The sequence below is a fragment of the Meriones unguiculatus genome, chromosome 14, assembly GCF_030254825.1.
Source record: "Meriones unguiculatus strain TT.TT164.6M chromosome 14, Bangor_MerUng_6.1, whole genome shotgun sequence".
NCBI classification, from domain to species: domain Eukaryota; kingdom Metazoa; phylum Chordata; class Mammalia; order Rodentia; family Muridae; genus Meriones; species Meriones unguiculatus.
Window position 1 is genome coordinate 4,298,883 of NC_083361.1, and position 27,175 is coordinate 4,326,057.

At 55.1% G+C, this 27,175-nt stretch overlaps 1 protein-coding gene across 1 annotated transcript in view; it reads right to left on the bottom strand.

Annotated features, from left to right (window-relative positions):
• Ryr1 (ryanodine receptor 1) overlaps positions 1 to 27,175 on the bottom strand; it is a 114,546-nt gene that overhangs the window by 82,467 nt on the left and 4,904 nt on the right. The window contains exons 2-27 of the mRNA XM_060366575.1: positions 25,202 to 25,321; positions 24,802 to 24,906; positions 23,834 to 23,908; positions 23,665 to 23,743; positions 23,401 to 23,513; positions 23,090 to 23,183; positions 20,865 to 20,958; positions 20,380 to 20,454; positions 19,472 to 19,628; positions 19,148 to 19,312; positions 18,460 to 18,581; positions 17,983 to 18,178; positions 14,446 to 14,581; positions 14,263 to 14,358; positions 14,065 to 14,183; positions 13,129 to 13,262; positions 12,361 to 12,602; positions 11,714 to 11,906; positions 10,314 to 10,530; positions 9,714 to 9,818; positions 9,433 to 9,536; positions 8,493 to 8,576; positions 7,222 to 7,529; positions 5,649 to 5,851; positions 2,205 to 2,379; positions 1,874 to 2,082 (exon numbers count right to left, since the gene is read on the bottom strand). Of these exons, the coding sequence (XP_060222558.1) occupies positions 1,874 to 2,082; positions 2,205 to 2,379; positions 5,649 to 5,851; positions 7,222 to 7,529; positions 8,493 to 8,576; positions 9,433 to 9,536; positions 9,714 to 9,818; positions 10,314 to 10,530; positions 11,714 to 11,906; positions 12,361 to 12,602; positions 13,129 to 13,262; positions 14,065 to 14,183; positions 14,263 to 14,358; positions 14,446 to 14,581; positions 17,983 to 18,178; positions 18,460 to 18,581; positions 19,148 to 19,312; positions 19,472 to 19,628; positions 20,380 to 20,454; positions 20,865 to 20,958; positions 23,090 to 23,183; positions 23,401 to 23,513; positions 23,665 to 23,743; positions 23,834 to 23,908; positions 24,802 to 24,906; positions 25,202 to 25,321 (3,720 nt within the window). The remainder of the gene's footprint in view (positions 1 to 1,873; positions 2,083 to 2,204; positions 2,380 to 5,648; positions 5,852 to 7,221; positions 7,530 to 8,492; positions 8,577 to 9,432; positions 9,537 to 9,713; positions 9,819 to 10,313; positions 10,531 to 11,713; positions 11,907 to 12,360; positions 12,603 to 13,128; positions 13,263 to 14,064; positions 14,184 to 14,262; positions 14,359 to 14,445; positions 14,582 to 17,982; positions 18,179 to 18,459; positions 18,582 to 19,147; positions 19,313 to 19,471; positions 19,629 to 20,379; positions 20,455 to 20,864; positions 20,959 to 23,089; positions 23,184 to 23,400; positions 23,514 to 23,664; positions 23,744 to 23,833; positions 23,909 to 24,801; positions 24,907 to 25,201; positions 25,322 to 27,175) is intronic.

Below are 27,175 nucleotides of genomic sequence, written 5' to 3' on the forward strand. Positions count from 1 at the left end.
TATGTCACGCAGCAAAGCCCAGTGCCACCGGAATGGCTGTTCTGCTGTGTGCTTTAGGGATTAACGGTGAGAAGAAAGTGTGGCCTGTTCATACAGGGGCAAAGCCTTATCATCTGTTTTTGACAGGCAGCTGATGGACGCCTTGGGTACTGAACCCACGGCCCGGTGGTACAGGAGGCTGACAGCATAAGCTATAGCTTGGGCCTGCAGAGGTGAAATGGCTCGGCACTGACCATGCTTCCAGAGGGCCAGGCCTGATTCCCAGTGTCCAGATAGCGGCACACAAGCACCTGTGATCCAGTTCTAGGAATCTGACGCCTTCATGGGCACCAGGCAAACATGAGGCACACAGGCATTCAGGCAGGCCAAACCCCCACACGTTAACCAATACAGTTAAGAACAGAAAGATATAGTAGCCTCATACAATGAGGGCACAACTCCAGTTCTGCAGACCACACACACACACACACACACACACACACACACACATATGAGCCTGATTACAGTTAAATATCTCCCAAGCCTAAACTGACAGACGTTTTGCAAAACCATTGGCCTGTAGTCTTTAAAAATGCCCAAGCCAGGATGGAGAGGTGGCTCAGTGGTTAGGAGCACTAGCTGCTGTCGCAAAGGACCCTGGTTCCATTCCCAGCGCCCACATGGAGATTCACAAACATCCATGACTCCAGTTCCAGGGCATCTGACACCCTCTCTGACCTCTACAGGTGCTGGCGAAGATATGGTACTGAGATACACACCCAGACAAAACATTCATACAAATGAAGTAAAATAAATCATCTAAAACGCAGTTAAAGTCAGTATCATAAAAGACAGGAAAATATCGGGCACATTCCACACAGAGACCAGTGAGGCCTAAGCACTGAATGGAGCATGTGGCCTTGCAATGGACCCTGGTCCGGGAAAAAATAAAAAAGAAATGAAAACTGATTGCCACAACTGGACAAATTTAAATTTAGTCCGGGAATTAGGCCATAGGGTGTCAGTGTTTGATTTCCTGATATACGTAATTGCCTTGCATTCTCTCACTCTTTAGGGTAAAGAGCCACAATGTCCCAACTATTCGTTCCATCTCCTTTGCCTCCTCCTACTTATTTTTTGTTTTCTTGAGACAGGGTCCCATGTAGCCCAGGCTAGCCTCAAACTCTCTATGTAGCCAAGGATACCAGGAACTTCTGCCTCTACCTCTAAGTGCTAGGATGACAGGCTTGTGCCACACTGCGTTCCACTGGGGTCATTTAGCCATGGTTTTCTTTGCTCCTGTCTCTTGTTTCATAGATGAAGAAGGAAAGTTGTCTGTTGAAGCTGAACTCTAGAAGGCAGCCCTGGGAGCCCATTATGCTGACATCTCCCATGACTTTATGCGTAGAAGAGACAGGAAGAAGAGAATTGTGCAAAGAAGAATGGAATTTGGACATAAATTATAAGATGTTATCCTAGGGATTGAAAATATATTTCGGCAGTAGATCCCCCAGTGAGGGGCTGGGGTATGGCTCAGTGATAGGGCCCTGCCTAGAACCCCCCAGTGAGGGGCTGGGGTGTGGCTCAGTGGTAGAGCCCCTGTCTAGAACCCCCCAGTGAGGGGCTGGGGTGTGGCTCAGTGGTGGAGCCCCTGCCTAGAATCCCCAGTGAGGGGGTGTGGCTCAGTGATAGGGCCCTGCCTAGAATCCCCCAGTGAGGGGGTGTGGCTCAGTGATAGGGCCCTGCCTAGCATGTGGAAGGACTTAGGTCCACTCCCTGGACTGACCACAAAAGAGGAAGAAGAAGATAAGTTACCCAGCGTGCATCACACCCTTCGTTCAGGCCTCAGCAGCACAGAGTAAGAATAACCATGTGACTGGGGATCCATTCTTACCTCATAGTGGGGGTGCTCAAGGGGCACAGGCTCAAACTGAGGAAGGCTCTTGCTAAACCAGGTGGTAACTGGGCGCTGCATGTTGATGGCGAAGGGCTCAAAGCCTTCCTGGAGGCCACAGATGGCAAAAAACCTCAGGGAGCTCACGTCCTGGCCCAGGTTCAGGTGGCCCACCTGACCGGGTCCCAAGCTGCAGACGGGCAGGAAGCCTGAGGGAAAGGGACAGAGGTGGGGTGAGTGGGAGGACGGTGCGGGGCATGGTGGGAGGAGACGCTGTGGAAGACGGGAGAACCACGGCAGGAGGGACACGAGACGAGGCCTCAGCTCTCACCGTCCCCGATCTCAATGTCTCGGAAGGCTGTCTCCGAGCCTGAGTCCGACATGAGGACCTCGCCATTGAGGGTGAAGATGATGGTGTTCTCCGTGAGGTCGATCATGCAGCCAACGACGTCACCCGGCTGCCAGGGGCGCCCAAATGGCTCGCTGCCCAAGTGCCAGCGCTGGCCCTGCAAGAGAACCCCAGAAACACGTGAGGCAGAGACGCAGAGAAATGGCGACAGAGGGCAGCCAGGACACGCACAGGGAGACACGCACGGCATCAAATTCAGCGCACGTGACACAGAAGATAACTCCTCATCTTCCTCAAGGTCACATCTACGAACCTTAAAATCTCCTTCGCTAATCTCTACCCCAGTTCCTGCTGCCTGGCGTGTAGCTAGACCACCAAGGCGGTCGTTAGTGGAGGCTTGGGACAGGAGTAAGCAGAGGCATAGGGAAAAATGAGCCTATCAAGACCCTCCACACAGGCCCATAGGTTCCCAGAAGGGTGGAGAGGGATGTGGGTGGGTGAGGTTGGCTCAGGGCTGGCTGGGTGGGGAAAGGGATGCGGAGAGGAGGAAAACGTGAGATGACACATGAACGGTAGACGGATGGATGGACGGGTAGATGGAAGGATTGACTGAAGGATGGGTAGTGCCGGACACAGTGATGCTCAGCACTCAGGACAGCCTGGAGATCTGTGAGTCTGAGGTAAGCCTGAGCTAAAGAGCAAGTTCCAAGCCAGCCAGGGTCATTCACCAGGACCCTGTCTTGGGAAAAAGAAAAAAAAAAGCTGAGTACAGTGGAGGCAGAGGCAGGCAGATCTCTGAGTTCAAGGCCAGCCTGGTCTACAGAGTGAGTTCCAGGACCATGTGAAGAGACCCTGTCTCAAAAATAAGTACATAGATGGATGGTGGTGAGTAGTATGTACCCATGAACAAATGTATGCATATATGTATGTATGTACATATGTATGTACGTATGTATGTGATGAATGGATGGATGGGCAGGTGGATGGATGGATGGATGGGTGAATGTGTGGATGGATGGATGGATGTGTGGATGTGTGGATGGATGTGTAAATAGATGGATGATGGATGGATGTGTGGATGTGTGGATGGATGTGTGGATGGATGGATGATGGATGTGTGGATGGATGGATGGATGGATGTGTGGATGGGTGGATGGATGGATGTGTGGATGGATGGATGGATGGATGGATGTGTGGATGGATGGATGGATGGATGGATGGATGGATGGATGGATGTGTGGATGGATGGATGTGTGGATGGATGGGTGGATGGATGGATGTGTGGATGGATGGATGGATGGATGGATGGATGGATGGATAGATGTGTGGATGTGTGGATGGATGAATGGATGGATGGATGGATGGATGGATGGATGGATGGATGTGTGGATGGATGGATGGATGGGTAGATGGATGGATGTGTGGATGGATGGATGGATGTGTGGATGGATGGATGGATGGATGGATGGATGGATGGATGTGTGGATGGATGGATGTGTGGATGGATGGATGGGTGGATGGATGTGTGGATGGATGGATGGATGGATGGATGTGTGGATGGATGGATCGATGGATGGATGGATGGATGTGTGGATGGATGGATGGATGGATGGATGGATGGATGGATGGATGGATGTGTGGATGGATGGATGGATGGATGGATGGATGGGTGGATGGATGGATGTGTGGATGGATGGATGGGTGGATGGATGGATGTGTGGATGTGTGGATGGATGGATGGGTGGATGGATGGATGTGTGGATGGGATGGGTGGATGGATGTGTGGATGGATGGGTGGATGGATGTGTGGATGGATGTGTGGATGGATGAATGGATGGATGGATGTGTGGATGTGTGGATGGATGGATGGATGGATGGATGTGTGGATGGATGGATGTGTGGATGGATGGATGTGTGGATGGATGGATGTGTGGATGGATGGATGTGTGGATGGATGGATGGATGTGTGGATGGATGGGTGGATGGATGTGTGGATGGATGGATGGATGGATGGATGGATGGATGTGTGGATGGATGGATGGATGTGTGGATGGATGGATGGATGGATGTGTGGATGGATGGATGGATGTGTGGATGGATGGATGGATGGATGGATGGATGGATGGATGTGTGGATGGATGGATGGATGGGTCGATGGATGTGTGGATGGATGGATGGATGTGTGGATGGATGGATCGATGGATGGATGGATGGATGTGTGGATGGATGGATGGATGGATGTGTGGATGGATGGATGGGTAGATGGATGGATGTGTGGATGGATGGATGGATGGATGGATGGATGTGTGGATGTGTGGATGGATGGATGGATGGATGGGTGGATGGATGGATGTGTGGATGGATGGATGGGTGGATGGATGGATGTGTGGATGTGTGGATGGATGGATGGGTGGATGGATGGATGTGTGGATGGATGGGTGGATGGATGTGTGGATGGATGGATGGATGTGTGGATGGATGGATGGATGGGTCGATGGATGTGTGGATGGATGGATGGATGGATGTGTGGATGGATGGATCGATGGATGGATGGATGGATGTGTGGATGGATGGATGGATGGATGTGTGGATGGATGGATGGGTAGATGGATGGATGTGTGGATGGATGGATGGATGGATGGATGGATGTGTGGATGTGTGGATGGATGGATGGATGGATGGATGGATGGATGGGTGGATGGATGGATGTGTGGATGTGTGGATGGATGGATGGGTGGATGGATGGATGTGTGGATGGATGGGTGGATGGATGTGTGGATGGATGGATGGATGGATGGATGTGTGGATGGATGGATGGATGTGTGGATGTATGGATGTATGGATGTGTGGATGGATGGATGGATGGATGGATGGATGGATGGATGTGTGGATGGATGGATGTATGGATGTGTGGATGGATGGATGGATGGATGTGTGGATGGATGTGTGGATGGATGGATGATGGATGTGTGGATGGATGGATGGATGGATGTGTGGATGGGTGGATGGATGGATGTGTGGATGGATGGATGGATGGATGGATGGATGTGTGGATGGATGGATGGATGGATGGATGGATGGATGTGTGGATGGATGGATGGATGGATGGATGTGTGGATGGATGTGTGGATGGATGTGTGGATGGATGGATGGATGGATGGATGGATGTGTGGATGGATGGATGGATGGATGGATGTGTGGATGGATGGATGGATGTGTGGATGGATGGATGGATGTGTGGATGGATGTGTGGATGGATGTGTGGATGGATGTGTGGATGGGCAGGTAAATGGATGAGTGGCTGCATGGATAAACAGTATGGTAGATTCACAGATCAACGGACAGCGAGGCACAGACAGATAGCATTAGAACGTGTAACTAAGAAACCCCGGGGCCTGACAGCATGGAGCCCAGTAAGGTACGAACCCGGTGCCCGTTGAAGACGTAGGCCAACTCGTCAGCCCCCAGCTCCACATCAGGCCGCAGCTCCGGCCTCGCCCAGCCCACTCGCATCTCTCCCGTGGTGACTGCCTCGAACTCGAAGTACCAGCGGCCACTCTGCACCGCGTAGGACTTCTCTGCCCGGAAGATGCGGGCCCGGTCCCCACGGGACTGGCTGTCCACCTGACCTACAGAGGAGGCAGGACGAGTTAGAGAGGGCAGGAAGTGACCCCTGGACATCAGGAGGAGAGGAAAGAGCAGGAAGGGGGTGGGTCTTCGTTTCACACTGTCTTAGCAGGTTTTGGTTTTGAAACAAGGTCTCATTGCATGTCTCTAGCTGGCCTGTACCTTCCTCTGTAGACCAGGCTGGCCCTGAGCTCACAGCCTCTGGCTCCCGAGTGCTGGGATCAAAGCCACCTTGCCCAGCATCCCTGTTCTGAATGGGTAGCTACTGGAGATTTCCCATGCTCCAGCGGATCCCACGCTTATAAATACAGGAGCGGCACTCACTGGACATAGTGAATGACACTAAGGCCGTGACACTGGGGGACACTGGTGGGAGGGGCTGGAGGAGGACGATGAAGGTGGATGTGGTCTTAGTTCATTGTGTACCTGTATGGAATTCTCAAGAAAGAAGAAAAAATCCTGAGCTGGACATGGTGGCGCACGCCCCTAATCCCAGTGCCCAGGAGGAAGAGGCAGGCGGATCTCTTGTGAGTTCTAGACCAGCTAGGGCTACATAATGAAACCCTGTTTCAAATCAGGAGGAAGAGGAGGAGGCGGAAAAAATTAAATATATGTTGTCACAAAAATAAAGGGTTACCAGCGGGATCTGGAGTCTATGGCCAGCCTCAGCTGTACAAGTTGGAGGCTCTCCTGGCCTACCCAGACTCTATGAGACGCCCTCTTGAAAATAATATTCCCAGCCAGGCATTCTTAGAATAGGTAGTGCAATCCTGGTACATGGGCGGGGGAGGGAGGCAGGAGATCCGTGAGCTTGAGACCAGCCTGAATTACATAATGAGTGCCAGGCTAGTTCAGCTATTGAGGCTCTTCCTCAAAAGACGCTCCCCCCAAAAATAAAAGGGTGTGCAGAAAAGAAAGAGGAGGGAGGGAGAGCTTGGGGCCAATGTTCAGTCCTGGGTCAAAGCTTGGTTTGGGAACTGTCGAAAGATCATGTGATGGATGGGGGTTAAAAACTCGGTCCTTGGCTACTTGGGTGAGTGGCTTTATGTTATAGCTACACCCAGGGTTTGGGGTTAAAGGTCAAAGGTGGAGGTCAGCACTCACTGGACACAGGGCACAGTCCCACAGCTCGGCATTGTGGTCACGGCCTATACAAGCACTGAGTCAGATTGAGGCCGGGGTCAAGACCATGGTGGTGGGTAAGGGCCATGGCTGAGGGGAAGGGTCAGTGCTTACCAACCTCCTAATCAGCCCGATCAGTGTTAAAGACAGGAAATGCGAACCACTGGCTGATTGGGCCAGAGGTCAAGGGTCAGGGGTCGGGGGTCAAGGTCAGGGCGAGCGTAACAGGCGGAGACAGGTCAGCACTCACTGGGCTCCTGGTCAGGGGGCTCAATGTTGTAGCCATAGCCCAGCAGGGTGCGCACAGCCTGGCAGAGACTGTCCCGATTGCTGCGCTTGGTGGCCTCGTCCAGCAGGCGGTAGGGCACGAGGCGGGGGTTTCTGCGCGCCGGGATGTCCTGCACGGCGCTGTAGCTCCAGCCCTGTGCCACGCGGTCTCTCGCCCACACATTGTGCCCGTTCTCCGCCAGCCGATCCACCAGGGTTGTCTGTGCAGGTGTCAGCCTCACGTGGCTCAGGTCCAGCGGAGCCGGCTTGTAGCCATTGCTCATCATGTACCTGCCCAGGGGACAGTCTCACTGTGTAGACCAGGCTGGGCTGGAACTCACTGGTAGACCAGGCTGGCTTTGAACCCACAGAGATCTGCCTCCTGCGTGCCAGGTGGGGAGTCAAGTACCCCACGGTACACTCGAAGTCAAGTTTGTGGACTCAGATCTCTCTTTCCAAAATTAATGTGGGCTCCCCGAACTGATCTATCTGTGGAGTCTGGCACTGCTGACCTCTGGCACCCTTTTTTTGAAAATTAATGTACTTTTTGTTTGGGTGTCTGGGTGCCTGGGTGAGTTTCTGAGGCGTAACTCCACGGACCTGGGGTTACAGGTGTTTGTGAAGCTTCATGCGGTGCTGGGAACTGAACCCGGGTCCTCTGGAAGAGCAGCCAGTGCTCTTAAGCTCTGAGTTGTCTCTCCAGCCCGGGTTTTGTTGTTTGTAAGATGGGGCCTCACTATATGGACCCAAGTGCCTCAAACTCCTGCATGCTTGTGTCTCAGCTTCCGGGTGCAGGTGGGCTTAACTACAGCTGGCTTGGGGAGTCTTTCCTTTGACCCCGATACCTCGCTTTGTGACTTCTCACTTCTGGCTTTCAGATTTCTTGCTTCTGTCCCATACCCAATTACTCTTAAACACCTGGCTTTGAAACCCTTGACTTTTGAACTCAGGATCTCTAGTCCCTAGGACCAACTACTTTCAGCTCCGGCAACCTTCAACTTCTCACCTTCTATCTCTGACTTTGGACTCTAAGATGGAAACACCGTCTTAGATTTCTTGGGGCAGATCCCGACCCTGCATCCCCGGTTCAGTCTCCATCTCTGGAACTCGGGATTCCTCAGTCTTGGACACTCACTTCTGACCCCTGACCCCTGACCCTGCATCTGTGACCTCAGCCTCACCGCATGGCTCTTTGGTCTCTTTATACCTCACTGTGAATCCTTTCCAGCCGGGCCTGGGGCCACCCACACTCACGTCTTTGGAAGCTTCGTCTTCTTCAGGTTGTCCTCTGCCTTCTCGTCAGCCATGCCCACGTGGCAGCCCAGGGCCAGCAGAGTCCTGAGCAGGGGATCGGGACAAGGTCACAGGCCGCAGAGCCCCATCCCCTCTATCTCTGGCTGCTGGGGTGTCTGTGTTCCCTTTCTTTGGGGCTCCTTGCCCTCTGTCGTCCTGCGCTTCTTCATCTCTACATCTCTTTGGTGACTACTTCTTTCTCTGTCCCTGTCTATCTCTCCTCTGCTATGGCTTGTGGGTGTCCCACTGGGTCACCCAGGCTTTTCTCAAGGTCTAGGGCTCAGGCCATCCCCAGAGCTCGGCCTCTCAAGTATCTGGGGTGATGGGAGCATACACACACCACCACACTGCCTTTCCCTTGGAGGCTGTTTCTCTTTTCCTTTCCTGTGATGAAACATTCTGGCCGTCTCACAGCTCCCGTCTGCCTTGGTTACTGTCTGTGCACACATTTGTGTGTGCGTGTGGAAAGGCCGCAAGTCGATGCGAGACATCTTTCTGCCTTATTTTCTGAGGCAGGATCTCTCCCTGGAGCTAGAGCGAGCGCACAGGGTGCTGTCAGGCTGCCAGGCTCCTCCGCAGTGCTAGTGTCAAAGGCACACACCGGCACACCTGGAGATCAGCTCCTCCAGCTTGTGCAGCAAGCGCTCTGCTCCCGGAGCCATCTCTCCAGTCCCCTCAGCCTCTTCTGGTTGTTTGCTCTGGCTCTACTGGCGATGGAGAACAGGACCCCGTGCATGCTAAAAGAGCATCCTAGCACCAAGCGGCACCCCAGCTCGTCTCTGGTGGCAAGCACTGACCCCGACCCAGCACCTCTGCTTCCTTCCTCCCACCCCTGTCTCTGCTTTGCCTCCTCCTGACCACCAGCCGCCCCACTCCCTGCCCCCCCCCCGAGCCCTCTCACTTCAGCGTCTCCCCTGACATTTGCAGGTTGTAGTTCCGCTCAGGCTCTGGCAAGCTGTGAAAGTTCACAAGACACGGGTGGAGCCTCTTGTTGTCATCCCGGACCTGGGGGGACACTGAGGTCAATGTTTGGGCTCCCCTTCACCTCCCCCCACCCCTGTATGGTGTCCCATTGATCTCCCACCTATACATCTGCAGCCCACAGACTCCTTGGTTCCCCAAAGTCCCCAGGCACGGTCCTCCCTACCACTCTCGCCCCTCCTCCTCTGGATCTAGGCTCACCGGGCCATAGGTCCATCCCTGCTCAATGCGAGTCAGCGCCCAGAGTTCATGGATGTTCTCCGCCAGCTTCTCCCGAATCCTCTCCAGGTGGGGAGGCAAGACGATCTGGGGGTATAGAGATGTTTGTGAGGTCTCTGAGGTTCTGTTGTGCCTCCACTGTGTCCACTTTTCCCAATAATATGAATGAGTCCTGGCTGACCTCCTCCCCCAGCTGACCTCTTCCCACTGCTGAGCCATGTCCCAGCCCCTCACTGGGGGGATTCTAGGCAAGGGCTCTACCACTGAGCCCCGCCCCCAGCCCCTCACTGGGGATTCTAGGCAGGGGCTCTACCACTGAGCCACACCCCAGCCCCTCACTGGGGAATTCTAGGCAGGGGCTCTACCACTGAGTTTCTAAGTTCCTTGCTTGAGGCCCTGCCCTGACTTCCCTCACTGATGGACTGTGCTGTAGAAGGGTTAGCTGAAATAAACCCATTCCTCCCCAAGTTGTTTTCAGCCAGTGTTCTTTCACAGCAATAGAAGCCTAAGACAACATTAAAAAACAGTAACTCTTTAAGGAAATGTTTAGAAGAGAAGAAACCCTTGCCGAGCAGGCTGTACCTGGATGGTGTCCACAGGACAGGGCACAAAGTCCAAGTGTGAGAGGCAGCGACTGGGGCCCACCAGGTGGGGCCCCCGAGGCCCTTCCCGGCGATACTCTTTGATGGGTTGGAGGTGGAGCCTCTCCCGAGGCAGCACAGCTTCATGGCACGGTGCATAGCCAGGTGGCGGCAGGAACTTGAATTCACCGTGGCGGCCACCAAGGAGGAATCGCACCCTGAGAAAGGAGAATGAGGATCATGGGGGTGGGGTGAAGGAGAGAGCTTGCAGTCAGTGGAATGGTCTAGGGCACTCGTTCTCAGCCTGTGGGTAGCAACCCCGGCCTTGGGGGTGACTGGCCTTTTCACAGGTCGCCTAAGGCCTTTGGAAAACACAGGTGTTTACATTACTATTCATAACAGTAGCAAATGACAGTTATGAAGCTGCAACCAAAAATAATGTTATGGTCGTGGCGGGGGTGGGGGGTCGCCATAACACGAGAAAATGTATTTAAGGGGCGCAGCATCAGGAAGGCTGAGAGCCACTGTTCCAGGGGAGCTGAGGACCTCCAGCAGTCTCAGGTCTCCCTAATATCACAGAAGTCACTTGGGAGTCACTTATATTCTACTGTAATTACAAAGCAAACAGGATTTCCACTGCACGGGAATTCGGAGAGCTGGGGGTGCCAGAAAGGACTGGGCTCATGGAAGGTCCTGGATATGGAGGTGATGTCACTGGACAATGCAGCCACTTTTGATGTGAACTGATAGACTAAGATCGGAAAGGAGAGGAGCACCTCCCCTATCAGTGGACTTGGGGAGTGGCATGCATGCAGAGGGAGGAGAGGGTGGGGTTGGGAGGGGAGGAGGGAGGGACTTATGGGGGGATGCAGAATGAATAAAGTATAATTGATGAAAAATAAAAAAAAATAAATAAAGAAAGAAAAAAAAAGAAAATATATAATTTTGTGGACTTGGAAAGGGGCAGGAAGGAGATAAGGGAGGGAGGGTGAGATTGGGAGTCACTGGGTATCTGAGCTTTTTAGAGCATCACCAGGACCGTGAGGCCCCTGGGCTGTCAAACAGGATCTCAGATGACCATCAAATCCTAAAGACACTGCAAGTCTGAGGTTGTTGGGAGGTCACTGGAAGAGCCTCGGGTCACTGAGACATCTCTATGAGGGTCCGGAGCCATTGTTAAGGTTGTCATGAGATCCTAGGGTTACTTGGCGGTCCCTGGACAGACGTAGGAATCGGAGATCACTGCGTCACAGTCAGGTCACTTCATGTCGGGGTCCTGGGCACCCCTCAACCATGAAGGCTGTTCTGTCCCTGCCTCTTAGGAGGACAAATCTGGATTGGGGAGGCCAAGCCGTCAGGTCCCAGCCCTGGGCTGGAAGCGGGGCGGGGAAGGGCCCTCACTTGATGCCGGCTGAGAAGCTCACGACAGGGAAGAAGAGCCCGTCCAGGTTGAAGGACTCGAAGACGCCCTGCACAGGGCAGCCATTGATGCGAAAGGAGATGGACGGCACACTGAGGTCCAGGCAGCAGCTGACCACATCCTCCGCAGCCAGGAGGTGCTGTCCGGGAGAAGTCACCGGGCGCGCCACATGCCCTACAAGTCACCAGAGAAGGGTCCAGAGTCAAAGGGCCCATGAAAGCAATGATATTGTGACAAGTGGTAGCTCTTTAGGGGTCCTGTGGGGACCCCAATATTAGAATGTGTAAGAGAGAAGGTTCCCATGGATACTCCTAAAATTAGGAAGATATTAGTCTTCCTAGAATTCAAATTCTGGAAACTTTGAGGTCATAAATCAAAGGTCGGAGGTCACAACAATCAGGGAAGTCTTCGGGGGTCACCCTTGTAGGGTTAGAATTTTGAGACTATAAGAAAACAGGTGAAAGCCAGGATTCTGAAAGTTTTAGGGTTAGGGTCAAATGAGAGTTAAGGGGTGAAAAGTTTGCCTCTCCTGGGAGTCAGGATTCTTAAACCCTAAGGTGTGCTGTCAGAATCCTGGGAACTCCGGGTCAAGGGTCAAAGGTGAAACGCCCCTGGCAGGGCTAGCTACCTGTCCAGAGATGCAGCCCATCAAAGCCATAGGAGTAGAGGTCATCGCCGACGCCGTTCCCGCCCCAGCCCTCGCCACCTCCGGGGTAGGGGCTGTAGCCTTCGCTGAGGGCCCAGCCCACCCGCAGGTGCGTGGCCTGTGCGGTCAGAAACGGAACCACCTCGTCCACCATGACCTCGAAATACCATTTGCTGTACTGCGTGGAGCCCTCCGCTCGGCCCACGAAGATGTTGGGGCGGATGCTGCAGGAGAGACGGGACAGGAGAGATGGAGAGGAGCGCCAGAAGGGGGAGAGAAAGAGACAGACATGGACAGACACAGAGATAAAGAGAGAGGGGCCGGCAGGGATGGTTCGAGTCAAAGCGCTTGTGTGGAGACCCACGAGCAACTCTAACTCCAGTTTCAGGGAATCACATCCCCTCTTGCGGGCACCAGGCTTGCAAGTGATACACAGATACACACAGGCATGTACACACACATAAAGTATTCTTTAGAAAAGATAAGAAGAGATGGTGAGAGAGCCATGGAGAAGGACCTGGGAGACAGGAGGACGGAGACAGGCAAAGGGAACACAGAAACATCGGAAAGAAGGAAGAGATAAGGGCAAAAACTGGGGCCCAAAGAGAAGAAAAGGAGTGAGGGGCCAAGCCTGAGCCCGGGGAGGGGGAAGAGATGCCACTGAGGTTGGAGTCTCTAGGTCTGGGAGAGGCTTGAGAGACTCTCAGCCTGAGGTCATGTCAGGGTCAAAGCTGGGGTTAGGAGCCGCACCTGGTGACGTAGTTGATGAGATTTGTCTGCAGCAGGAGTTCGCGGCCCGGGAGCAAGTTCTCAGTGATGAGGTCCTGGTTGGAGCGCACGGCCACACCATTGCACACGCACAGTGAGCACAGCACATCCAGGACCTGGAAGGCAAGTTCAGAGGTCAAGCAGAGTGAGGCCAGCTGGGCGTGGTGGCGCACGCCTGTGATCCCAGCACACGCAAGGCACTGTCAAGTGGATCTCGGAGTTGGAGGCCAGCCTGGTCTACATGGTGAGGTCTAGGACAGCCAGGGCTGCACAGTGAGACCCTGTCTGAAAAAATAAAAAGGAGAGTGAAGGCACCAGAGCAGGGACACCGCAGGAGGACTGCAGCAGAAAGCCAAAAGGCAAGCACAGCCTATCCAGATAGGACATGGAGAACCTGCTTGAGAGGACAGGGTGAGAATGAAAGGTCAGGAGGTCAAGGAGGAAGGTCAAGGAGGTAGGTGCGGCCGGAGGCTTGGGGTGGTCCCCACTGGTTAGGATAAGGCGTCACCAAGTGTAAGAAATTGGAGATGGGGACAGTAAGGGAAGAGGTCAAATGGGAGAGCAGAAGGTCAACACGCTGTGAGGAGCCGAGGGGAGGTTTTTGGGTGAGCAGGGGTTGGTAAAGTTGGCTTTCGCAGGCCAGATGGGGGCTATAAAGGTAGGAACTGGTTAGAAAGCGTACAGCGGGCGTTGACAGGGCCTGTAGCGAACTGAAGCGTGTCCGCAGCTAGCCAGTGGCTATAAAACTTGCATTTCAGAGAACCGACAAACCACTGAAGACTCAGGGATTTGAGGCCCTCCCGGTGGATTGGAAATTAAGTTCAGTAAGAGACCAGAGCAAAGGGAAAAGTTCTCAGTCAGCAAGGGAGAGGTCAGGGTTCCAGGGTCAGGGTGAGAGGTCAGAGGTAAAGGGCCAACCTTGTGGTTCCTCCCATGCTTGTCCAGGAGGGAGATAATGGACTTGATGTGGTTCTCCTGGATGATGTTCAGGACCTCGGGACTCTCGATCAGGACACAGTACAACACCTCCAGTATGCCTGCCGGGTGGCCAGGGGAGAGGTGAGGCGGGGGGGCTCCTCCCCAGCCCTTCCCTCCCCCTCTCCTGGGCTCTCCTACCCGACGAGGCCTCCAGACGGTCCAGCTTGCTGACCAGCCAGTCCAAGTTTGTGGAGAAGAGGGCGCAGTTGGTGCGGTTGCCCCGGATCAGAGAGGCTGTACGGGAGGAGGGGCCAGGGGGAGTCAGATCGGTTAGGGGAGGGTACCTGGGTACCGCCAGGGGTCAGCCCTGAGTCCCCTTACCCAGAAGTTCATAGAGCAGGTTCACAATCTCTTTCCAGGATTCAGCCGCCTCCTCCCCCGCAAACTCGGCAAAGTGGGCCGCGGTGGTGTAGACATTGAGGCGGTCAATGCAGTTCAGGACCAGGGACAGCATGCCCTGGGGTGGAGAAACAGAGGCTTATAGCAGGCGTCACAGGCCCGCATGTCTCTGTCTTTGCGAGGTTTACTGAATTGTCATATTTTTGCTATTATCTGGTCGTATTCCCAGCAGTAAGCCAGCTTCTTTAACTCCAGGTCCCCACTCAGTCTTATCCTTCCTCTCCTCCTTGGCTCATCAAACCTGTTTGTGTGCTCTTTGCTTCAGTCTCCAATATAAAACGCCCTTACACATGAAGGCTGAATTTGTGCCTCTGTGATCTGCAGTTTTCTCTCCGTCTTTCTTGGTTCCAGACGCCCCACTCCTGGTCACAATTGGACCAGTTCACTTTCACCACTTTCCATAAGAGATTTATTTTACACTCTCTCCCGTCTGACATTGTAATGTTTTTTTTTTTTTTTCTTCTTCTTCTTTTACTGTGATATTTTTATTTTTGGAGACAGGGGTCTTACTGTGTAGCCTTGGCTGGCTGTAGATGAAACTGGTTTCATATTCATAGAGATTCACCTACCTGTGTCTCCAGAATTCTGATGTTAAAGGTGTGCCCAGCTATTCTCTCTACACACACACACACACACACACACACATAAAATGGTTGGGCTGCATGTATGTAAGTGTGCCATGTTTATGCCTGACACGTGTATCTGCGGGAGTCAGAAGAGGAAACTGGATCCCCTCCAGCTGGAATTACAGATAGCTGTACTGTAATCTGCCATACAGGCACTGGGAACTGAACCCAAGCCCTTTGAAATAGCAGCAAGTGCTCCTAACAGCTGAGCCGTCGCTCCAGCCTCTCTTCTGAGTATTGTATGCTTGTGTGCATGTAGAAGAGCTCTCTCTCACACACACACACGCCCATGTGTGTGCATGGAGGCCAGAGAAGAATGCTCTCCTTTGAGACAGGGCTTCTCCTTGGCCTGGAGTTTACTGATGAGGCTGCCCCGGCTGTCCCTCAAGCCTTGGGGTCTGCTGCCTCTGCCTCCCCAGTGCTGGGACTTCAAGTGTGGGCCGCTGTGCCTGGCACGCTTACACGGTGGGCTCTGAGAATCTAACTAAGTTCCCTGTGCACTTTGACTGAGCTCTCTCTCCAGCCCTTTCATTGTGAATTCTAACACACAGAGAGAAAGGTGTGTAAAACACGCACAATTAATTCTCATTATTCACAGCAACATTGTAAAATCTGAAAAATCACATGAACAATGAATTATCCACTACCGAACCACTTACTCAGAGTAAAAATACAGGGAATTCCTGTGCTACCTGGATAAATGCGGGTTTGTAGATTTGAACTCGTGCATCTACCTCTGCATCCAGAGTTCTGGTGTGCCACTACCCTGTCTTAAATTGTTTAATTTTAGAAGCTGGAGAGATGGCTCAGTGGTTAAGAGCACCGGCCAGTCTTCCAGAAGACCTGAGTTCAATTCCGAGCACCCACGTGGCTGCTTACAGCAGGAATTTCAGTTCCAGGGCTTCTGACACCCTCACACAGACATGCATGCAGCAAACCCCAATGAACACGAAATAAAAATAAATGATAATGTTTTAAAAGGCGGCACCATGGCTGGAGATGTAGCTCAGCGGGTGATACTCGCTGTGCACAGGTGGGGTCCTGAGCTTGTCCCTGGCTCCGCATACGGTGAATGTGAGAACCTACACTGCAATTCTAGCAACTGGGGGGGCGAGGACAGAAGGAACGAGTCATCCTTGGCTATTGCAAGTTCATGGCCAGCCAAGGCAAGATGGAGAGGCAGGGGAGGAGGAGGGGAAGGGCCTCCTACGTGGCCCATGCTAACCCCAAACTCCCGGGCTCAAACTGACCTTACTTTATCTTTTCATGTAGATGGGACTTTAAGCATGATCTATTGTGCTCGGCTCTGAACACAATTTTTCATCCATGAGTTAGTGCATAACCTTGCTTTATGTATGTTTCTATGTATAGAAGCTTATTCACAACATAGTGTCTTACTGAGGGATATTAAGTTTCCAGTTAGTAAGCGTCCTACTGAGGCCGGAATGAAACTTATCTACTTGTATTTCCTTCCTGCACTTAAGAACTCCAGAGGGGGCTGGGGGATGCACACCTTTAATCCCAGCACTGGAGAGGCAGAGGCAGGCACTTCTCTGAGTTTGGTGCCAGCCTGGTCTACAGAGCGAGTTACAGGGCAGCCTGGGCTACACAGAGAAACCCTGTCTCAAAGAACACAAACCAAACAAACAAAAGAATTCCAGGTGATACCTGAAAGTCATTTATTTTGTTTACATTTTGAGACAAAGTGTGTGTTTTGTTTGTGTGTGTGTGTGTGTGTGTGTGTGTGTGTGCAGGTGTGCATTCTTGTGCTCGTAGAGATCAAAGGTCAACTTCTGGGGTCTTCTCTGACCATTCACCACCTTGGTTCCTGCTTGTTTATTTGTTCATTTTAAGGACAGAGTCTCACTATGTAGCCCTGGCTGTCCTGAGACTTGCTATGTAGCCCAGGCTGGCCTTGAACTTACAGAGCTCCTCCTGCTTCTGCCTTCCAAGTAGCAGGATTAAAGGTGTGCTTCAAGTTCAGCCATCTTGTCAGCTTTTTTTTTAAAGATTTACTTTAGTATTTTTAAATATGTCTGAGACCTTGTGTGTGTGAGCGCAGGCACCTGTGCAGGCCAGAGGCACCGGGTCCCCCTGGAGCTGGAGTTTAGGTGTTTGTGGAAACTGAACTCGGGTCCTCTTAACCACTGAGCCGTGGCCCGGCTCCCACCTTACTGCGTGGGCCAGGATCTCGCTGAGCCCGCCCACCTGACCTGGAACCTGCGTACCCTGTACTAATTCCATCCTGTCCTGTCGGTGGCTTTGTTATTGTTGGGGACGACCCCTCCTCTTCCTCATCAGGAGGGGAGCGGCCCGGCCACGCTTTAGCATTGACACATTCCCCTCCCCTGACAAGGAGCGGAGTCTGGGACCTCAGTCCAGGCCTCTTGTTCCGCCCTCCTCGGGTCCTCCCACTCTGGCCGAGCTCTTCCCTTCTGGTTCTCCTGAGAGATCGGGTGCCTCACCCCAACTAAGGTCCTCCCTATAATCTCCCACATGTACCAAGACCAGCCTCTGTCCCTGAATCCCTACGTTCAATCTGGCTCGGCCCTCTCACCGGGAAGGACCGGATCCCCCAGATTCCTGCCCCAAAGCGGGGAAACCCCACCCTGGGGAGCCTCTGCCTCAACTCCAGGCCAGATTATAAAGTCTTGACGCTCGCTTTCTTACAGCCCCACCCCCTGCCTTCCTTATTCCCGCTCTTCCTCGAGGCCCCGCCCATCGACGCTGCCCGCCCCCTCCCTGAGACTGGCCTTGTTCCTTTCCTACAGGCCCCGCCCCCACGCCCCAGGCCCCGCCCCCTCGCGCCCCGCCCTCCGCGCCGCGGCTGCACCTCCTCCTGGAAGAGGCTCTGGCGGTTGCGCAGGCTGCGCAGCTTGCTCTGCTTCTCCTCGTGCTGCAGCTCCTCCGAAGGCGGCTCGAAGTAGCCGATGAGGTCCTGCAGGCTCAGGATGACGCCCTCGATGGGCAGCGCTGACCCAGCCGGTGGCCCCGAGCCCCGCGGCTTCCCGCTGAAGCTGTCGAGACCCCTGCGGGGACCACAGTGCTCAGGCGGGGGCCGCGCTGGACCCGCACGCGGGGGACAGGGAGGGAGAGGGGCCTTGGCTCCGGGTCACACGGAACCTACGGCTGGCATGGGCCCCTGCGCAGCAGGCACAAGGAGGACTAGCGAGGACCAGCGAGGGGCTTGGGGGCTGGTGTGGAGTCTCAGGGGGAAGGGACGTCGCGGGCTGTGGGTGTCAGGGCTCGCTGGAGCGGGCTGCGCGGTTTGCCGGGCAGGTGAGCGGCGAGGAGGGCGCGGCAGGCTCACTTTATGAACTGGTTGTACAGGCCCGCCGTGCTGTGTATCATGCGGGCCGCCTGCGACTCCTCCTGCTGGCAGCGCGTCAGCGACAGCGCGTCGTCCATGTGGCCCTCCTGGTGCAGCATGGCCTGGGGGTGCAGACACGAGGGGGTCGGGGAGGGTGCTGGGATGGGGCTTCCGGCACGCTAGGCAGGTCCCGTCCGGAGGGGTTCAGCCCAGCCCGTTCCTGCCCCCTGGGACACCGGGCCCCGCCAGTACTTTGCGAGTATAATTTTCAGCCTGTTATTTGGAGGATTCTTGTGGAGGGTGAGTGTGTACAGACGCCCGCGCCAGCCTGCAGGAATCAGCTCCCATCCACCACGCAGGTTCTACGGCTCAGGCTCAAGGCCCCAGGCTTGGCCGCAAGCACCCTTTACCCGCTGAGCCATTCTGCTGGACCTTCTTATTTGTTTTTTTCTCTCTGTGTATGGCTCTCTAGTTTTCAATTTCTGTGAGCCTATATCCCTGTCTCACTGTCTCTCTCTCCACACACACACACACACACACACACACACACACACACACGCAAGCGCACACACACTCCTCTTATTTCCCCGTCTGTCTCAGTCTCATTCTCAGGTTCCCGAACGTTGGGTAGTGAACACCCCAGCCCAGCCCTGTCCCCGTTCACACACACCCCGTCCCGGAAGCCCACCTTCTTCTTGAGAACGCCAAGCCTCAGGGCCTTGGGGTCGGGGGCGGCATAGGTGAGCCACAGGCCGGAAGCCACGTGCTGCACAAAGCAGAGCGACTCTCCGTACTTGATCTCAGGGGGCCCCATGCCCTCCACGTCTCTCTTGGGGGCCACATCCAGCTTCTCCTGCAAGGACAAAGGACAGGGGTCAGCCTTCTCAGCCTGGTGTCAGGGAGACTCCAAGCAAGACTCTGCTGCAGCCAGGAGGCTGGTGAGCAAGGGCATCGTGCAACACACACACACACACACACACACACACTCACGCATGCACACACGGGCACCAACCTTGGAGATTCGGAAGCAAAAGGAAGTGGCCTTGGTGTGGGCCTTGCTGGCATCAACCACCACAAGGCCTTGGTCCTCAGTGAGCGCAAGGTACCTCCCCGTGGTGACATGCCGGATTCTTAGTGGCTGGCCCCAGCGGAGATGGCTTCCACTCCAGCTGTGGAAGGTGAAAGCGGGGAAAGTCAGGGGGCCCCTCCCTAGCAGTCATTAACAGCATAGTCTCCGCTTGCGAATCCTCATTCCTCTCTCTTCTAGGGCTCCCTAAATCTTCCCCACAAATCTCATGAGAGAAGGGAGAGATGAGATAGAAAGATCTGGAGGGGACAGGAGCTCCACAAGGAGAAAAAAACATCTGGGCCCAGGGGTCCTTTCTGAGACTGATACTCCAACCAAGGACCATGCATGGAGATAACCTAGAACCCCTGCACAGATGTAGCCCATGGCAGCTCAGTCTCCAAGTGGGTTTCCTAATAAGGGGAACAGGGACTGTCTCTGACATGAACTCAGTGGCTGACTCTTTGATCACCTTATGACTCTTTGATCACCAATGGAGAGCAGCCTTACCAGGCCACAGAGGAAGACAGTGCAGCCAGTCCTGATGAGACCTGATAGACTAGGGTCAGATGGAAGGGAGGAGGACCTCCCCTATCAGTGGACTAGGGTAGGGCCATGGGAGGAGAGGAGGGAGAGAGGGTGGGACTGGGAGGGCATGAGGGAGGGGGCTAGAGCTCAGCTACAAAGTGAATCAACTGTAATTCATAAAACAATAAATAAATTTTAAAACCCTTCCCCAGAGCTCCCTCCTCCCTGCTCAGCAGCTCCAGTCCTCTTGAGCCCTGCCCGGGGTTTCCTCCCCCTTCCCTCCAGGGCTTTTCCTCTAGGGTCCCGCTGCCCCACTTGTCCCGCACCTGATTCTCAGTGGCTCTAGCCTCCAAAGGGAGCGGGCATGAGTGCACACCGGCCCCCCCTCGTAGTAGACAAGTCTGGGGAAAAACAAGGTGGTGAGGGCAGACTCCGGTCCCCGACCCTGCCCAGCAGGCTTGTCCCCAGCCTGTGGGGAGAGGCAGAGCCGTGGTGGGGGTGGGGTGCTAATGGAAAGAGTTTAGGTCACTGGGATATTAGAACGTCAGCCCTTCCACTTTTCCAACGTCATAAGGTGAAAACAGCCTCTGCCACTTGCTGTCACCCCCCGAGGTGCCATCATGGGCCTGAGGTAACAGAGCCAAGCAATCATGGGCTGAAAGCTGTGAGCCAAATAACCCTTTTCCCTATTAAGCTGGTCTTCTCGGGTACTTTGGCACAGTGGCAGAAAGCTAAGAAGCACAGAGCCCCAGCCAATCTTTCCTCCTCGCCCCACCCCTGGATCCCAGGTCTCCTTGTCCCAAGCCCAGACCTGCGTTGGTCGTCGCTGTCAGAGGGGGAGATGGTCAGACATTCATCCATGTGTCCGTGAAAGAGGCGGAGGACGTGGCCTCCCGTCACAAAGCCTGGGGAACATCACGGGAAGTGGGTGCTGTGAGGGCCCCGAAAGCCCCGGGTGTCAGCGTTGGCATCTGGGGGCCCTGTGTCTCCCCCGCCTGCCGTGGAAGCTTCAGGGCAGGGACGGGGAGTCCACAGCCTGGGGTTCAGGCTATTTAAGGACTAAAGGGGGTGTGTGTGTGAGATTTCAGATTTAAGGTCGGAGACAACCCATAAGGGCTCTGGATGTGCGGGGACAGGGTCAGGGGACTTGGGGTCTGTCGGGACTTAGGGTTCAGCGTTTGGATCTTTGAGACGGGGGTCAGACTGTGCGCCCTCCTGTAGGGGTCTGCGCTGAGGCCCGGAGGCTTGGGGGAGGGGCTGGCGTGGCAGACAGGAGGCTGGGCGGGGTTCAGCTCCAGGTTCAGTGAGAAGCCTGCCCCCCAAATAAGCTGGAGAGCGACTGAGGACACGCAGGGTGGACCTCTGCCCTCACATGCGTGAGCACACATGAGCATACACACACCTCGGGGCGTTGGTGGGGGGGTCTTGGATGACATGTGAGATGAGGGTTCTGGGCTGGGACGTGGCTGCGAAACTCTGAGCTCGGGAGGCGGAGTTTGCACGTGTGGTTTTGTGGGGCTCCCCCCCTTTGGTTGAGGATTTCTGTGTACGCATGTGTACATTTGTGTGTGTGTGTGTGTGTGTGTGTGTGTGTGTGTGTGCTCACACACACGTGTCACAGGCGTGTGAGGTCAGAGGTCAACACTGCGTGTCCTCCGCAGTCGCTCCCCAGCTTATTTGGGAGGCAGGTTTCTCACCGAACCTGAGCTCACTGGCGCAGCCCGGTGTCGTCCAGGGAGCCCCAGGATCCGCCCGGCTTGCCGACCCAACGCTGGGATTACATGTAGGCGCCGCGCCGGGCTTTTCTCGTTTGCTTTTCCTGAGTCAAGGTGTCTGTGCAGCCCTGGCTGTCCTGGAGCTCGCTCTGTAGAGCAGGCTGGCCTTGAACTCAGAGACCTGCCTGCCTCTGCCTCCTGAGTGACTGAGTGTGTGAGTGTGAGTGTGTGGGTGAGTTGTGGGTGAGTGAGTGAGTGTATGTGGGTTTGTGTGTGGGTGTGCTGTGCCTTGTGTAAACGTGTGAGTGTGTGTGCATGTGTGTGTGTGTGTATGAATGTGTGTGTGTGTATGAATGTGTGTGTGTGTATGAATGTGAGTGTGTGTGCGTGTGTGTGTGTGTGTGTGTGTGTGTGTGTGCATTCATGTGTGAGTGTGAGTGTGTAGGTGAGTTGTGGGTGGGTGGGTGAGTGTATGTTGGTTTGTGTGTGGGTGTGTTGTGCCTTGTGTGAACATGTGTGTGTGTGTGTATGAATGTGTGTGTGCATGTGTGTATGTGTGTGTGCATTCATGTGTGAGTGTGGGTGGGTAGGTCTTTTGCCTGCCTGAGTATCTTGCTCCACTGTGTGCCTGGTGCCCGCAGAGACCAGGAGAGGGTGCTGGACCCCTGGAGCTGAGATTACGGATCAGATAGCCGTGAGCTGCCGGCGGGTGCTGGGAGGCAAATGGTTTTTGTTTGGTTGGCTGGTTAGTTGGTTTTGGGGTTTGGGTGTGTGTGTGTTCTGGGAGTTTGAGTCTGGGTTTTTGAGAGTTAAAGTTAAAATCTGAGTCGAGAGCCAGGCAGGCAGGCCCCTGACACCCACGCCTGGCCACCTGAGTTCAGTCTTCACGACCACAGAGCAAAAGGAAAGGGTTCTCCTCTGACCTTTACACGCGTGGGGCTGCTTCCCCGGACACACAGAGATTTTAATGAGAAGTTTTTGCACGTTCAAGGCTGCAAGGCTGAGGTCTGCGCTGGGTCCTGGTTTAGGACCTGAGGCCTAGATTTCAGGGCTCCGGTCTGCACTTATGCCTGAGAGCTGAGGCCTGAGGGTCTCCAAGTGTGAAGACCTGACCCGGAGGACTGAGCTTGGTCTGGGAGCATTGGGAGCTGAGTTTGGGAGTGGTAGTGAATTTGGGGCCTGGAGATCTGACCCCTGACCTCTGGGGTCCGTCAGATACACCCTTGGAAGCCGCAGCCTGGAGGTCTGGATTCAGGATTCAGCCCGGCGCCCCTGAGAAAGCCTTGCTGAGGGTCTCAGGGGCCGGGGGCCACGTCCTCACCTTCCTCACAGCAGGAGCAGATGGGGTTCATGTTCCACAGAGTCTGCATGAAGGAGGCGTCCACCTGGAGCTCCCCGCTGGCCGTGGACAGGTGCTGGGGGCAGCCAAGGTGGTCAAGAGTTCAGAACCACAGGAAGTAACAGAGCAGAGGCAGAAAGATGGAGGCCCCAGAGCAAGAGGATGAGCGCAAGAGAGGAAACGGGGTGGGGGGTCAGAAACCAGAAGTGAAGGGTGTCAGGGAGCTGTGAGTCAGAGCTCGGGGCAGAGACCCGCTGGGCGCTGGGTGAGAGATGGGGGACGGGGCCACTCACCAGGTACCGCTCTGAGGACACGCTCACGAGGATGAGGTCATCTCCCACGCGAACCTTCTCTCCTTCCGACCTCTGCTTGGAGGCTGGGTGCATCGTCCACCAACAAGCCTCCCCTGAGAGTGGGAGACCGTCAGGGCCGGTTTCCCATGGCGGTCTTCAGCAGGGCACCACGGCCGCCCCATCCCAGGCTCGCCCACCCCTGGAGCCCTGCGGCTTTCTGCGCCCTGGGCTGGGCCTCCCCTCGTGCCCCCTGCACCCCCCCACCTGTCGCATCTTCCTGCAGTCCCACGTCAAAGGCCAGCTTGTCGGTCATGGACCGGGAGGTGGTGAGGCAGCTCAGGTACTGGGGAGGGAGAGTGAGGTCAGGCCTCAGCAGGCCCTCGCCCACCCCTGCGCCCGAACCTGCGAACCTGCGCTCGCTCGGGGCACTCACCATGCGGCTGTGCGCATGCCGGAGCAGGATGGCGTGGCCGTACAGGAGCGTCCTGTGTCCCCCGCCCTGGGATGACTGGAGGGGAGAGACGGACAGGGTGAGCGCTGGCTCTCGGGGTTCCCACACCTCCCCGGATGCAGCTTATTCACAAGCAGATAGACGAGACGAACCAAAGGACCAGGAGTTCAAGGTCAGCCTCGGCTCAGAGAGTCTGAGATCCAAGCCTCTGCCTCCCGAGCGCTGGGATTAGAGCCGAGTGGGCAGCCACTGCCTGGCTCGCGCCCTAAGCTCCTATAAGCCTGGTCCTGAAGTCACCCAAAGAGCATGACTTCACACCCGAGAGCCCCTCAGTGTCCCGTCTACTCTAGCGACAGACGGTCCTAACTGCCACTAGGTGTGTGACGCTTTAGTCCTGCCACACACTCCCAGGCCTGAGTGTGTGAGCCCAGGCCCCCTGGAGGAGCGAGGGGCGTTCAGTTCCATGATGGCATCATGCCTCCATCACGGCTCTCCCATGCCCATGCTCTGAGGGAGCCATGTCATGGGGCCACGTGGTCACATGGCAGACCCACACTTGGGATGAAGGAGGTGAGGGAGGAGGCGCCATGCGGTGAGGGGCAGGATGGGGGGGGGAGGATGGAAAGAAGAGAAAGGAATGGGCCAGGAAACGGGGGCTCAGGAGCCCCTTTCCCTCCTTCCTTCCTGCCTGGTTGTTCTGGCCTCCACAGAGCCTGACATCTGGGGTGGGGGGACCCCCCCAGCCCCTGTGTTCAGGAATGTGGGCCTGAGCAGCAGGCCTGGGGTCAGGAGGGACAGAAGTGACAGATGACACCCAAGGCCAGACCTACCCACTTATCCAAATTGAGGGCCTGTGGGGGCGGGGCAGAGAGGAAGAAGAGGCTCACGGTGAGTGACCCCGGCCCAGCCCGCCTCCTCCGCGGTCCCCGCCCCTCGGAGGCGGAGCTTACCTCCACGCCGGCCTCCACGGTGTTGGCCAGCATCTCCTGCAGGGCTCTGACGGACAGGGACTGCTCCAGGATGAAGCAGCAGATGGCCAGGTCAGGGGGCACATTCTGAGGCGGGGTGAGCAGACGGCACCGTCAGACGCCCGCCACGCCTCGCCCACCCGTGGATCTGAGGAGTCACACTCCCAGACAGGCCTCCACCCAGCCCTCCGCGCCGCCACGCCCTCCTGCCAACCCTCGCTACACTTGCCCTGGGCGCCTGAGCCCTCTCGTCCTGACCCCGAAGCCGCCCGCCTTTCCGCCGTGCCCAGGCCCCCCTTGCAGGCTCTGGAGCCCTTTTTCCCGGGACCCCAAGCCCTGCCCTCCCGACCCTGCCCTCTCTCCCAGCCCCGTGCACACAGACCTGCGCGTTGCTGGTGGGTTCCAGAAAGCAGAGGCGGTTGCCGAAACCCTCAGCCGCCAGACACAGCTTCAGCTGCTCCTTGAGCACCGTGGCGCTGCACTGTAGGACCACCTCGTCATCCTGGGAGGACAGAGGGACGGGGTTCACCGGCGGGAACCAGAACGACGGACTAGCGAAGACGTAGCATGCCGTCTCTCTTTCCCCTTGCAGAAAAGGTACACGCTGCTCTCTGCTCGGTCGTTCATTCACTTGTATTTTGAGACAGCGGCTCCCTAAGTTGCCCAGGCTAACCTTGAACTCCCAGAATCGCGAGATACCCCTGCCTCAGACCTCGAGTGGGAGAATTAGGGCTGTAGTCCGATTTAAAATAGAGAAACTGGGGGGGAGGGGGACATTAGTTGCCCAAGGTAAGAGGATTTGGGATGTGAAATAAAAATCTAGCTCCTTGGAGGCCTCTTAACAGGGGATCTGCAAGGTGACCCGATGGAGTGTGAAAATATCAACTTTCTTACAAATTAAATGTTCTGAGGTGTTTTTCGTGGGGTTTTGTTTTGTTTGTTTGTTTGTTGTTGGGTGTTTTTTTTTTTTTTTTTTTTTTTTTTTTTGGTTTTTTAGTTTTTCAATGCAGAGTTTTCTCTATGTAGACCAGGCTGGCCTCAAAGTCATAGAGATCTGCCTGCCTCTGCTTCCCAAGTGCTAGGTCATTGCCACTACAGCCTGGACAATTTTTTTTAGTTCTTTGGTGTTTGTTTTATTTTGTTTTTGCAACAGGCTGGCCTCAAGCTTGCCACGTAGCCAAGATGACACTGAGTTCCCGACACTTCTGCCTGCACGTGCCCAATGCTGGGATTTCAGGGGCTGTACCACTTTGCCCGGCAAATTATTCCATCCTGTAGCAGAGAAAACTAGTTCGAGAAACTTTACAAATAGAGCTGGAGGGATGGCCCAGTGATTAGGAGCACTGGTGCCTTGTCTGCCTGAAGTATCGCTGGCACCGGACAGACGCCCCCTCACCCCCTGCAGCAGGCGGGAGAGGTGTCCCCAGGGTCAGGAGAGCAGGAGAGCTGGCCCTGCCCTTCGCCGGCTACGGCATTGGGTGAGCTAGCCGGGGCAGTTCGGGAGAGCCTGCCCTTGCGGTGCGGGCACAGGGGAGCTGCCTGACTGACTAACTCAGCTGCCTCCCAGGCCCAGATTCAGGGCTTTGGGTCACCCTCCCGGCCCCCCCCCCCCCCAGCATCTACCCCATCATGAACTGCTGGAGCCTGTGAAGGACCAGTCCTGCAGACCCCGAGCTGCAGGACCTCCATGACACCGGGAAACAACAACCTGACAGGAGTCCCAATGAAGGTCCAGTACTGACAGTGCAGCAGAACCCAGAGGCCTTGAACTGGATCAATGACTCACTGCAACGAACATTTGCAAGTGAAAGACGTGTGGACAGAGGGCTGTGCTGCGGGACGCGCCGTGACAACCTGCAGCTTTCATGGCAAGATGGTTTGTTTTTATTTTCTCTTTTGGGGCGGGGGCAGATACGAAGGGACAGAGAGGTGAGTAGGACTGGGGTGCACATGTGAAACTCACAAAGAATCAACTAAAAAAGAGAGAGAGAGAGAGAGAGCACTGGCTGTCCGGACACAGGTTTGAGTCCCAGCACCTGCATCATCTGTAGTTCCTGTCCCAGAAAACCTGACACCCTCTCTGCAGGCGCTAATGTAGTATACAGACACACAGGCAAACGAAACACCTATATACATAAAATAACGGCTAAAAAAAAAGTTTTTTTAAGATGTTATACAGAGCTAAGCACAGTGGTGCATGCCTGTTGATCCCAGCACTCGGGGAGGCAGAGGCAGGCAGATCTCTGTGAGTTCGAGGCCAGCCTGGTCTACAAAGTGAGTCCAGGACAGCCAAGGCTACACAGAAAAACCCTGTCTCAGAAAACGAAACAAAACAACAACAGAAGGTTACAAATCC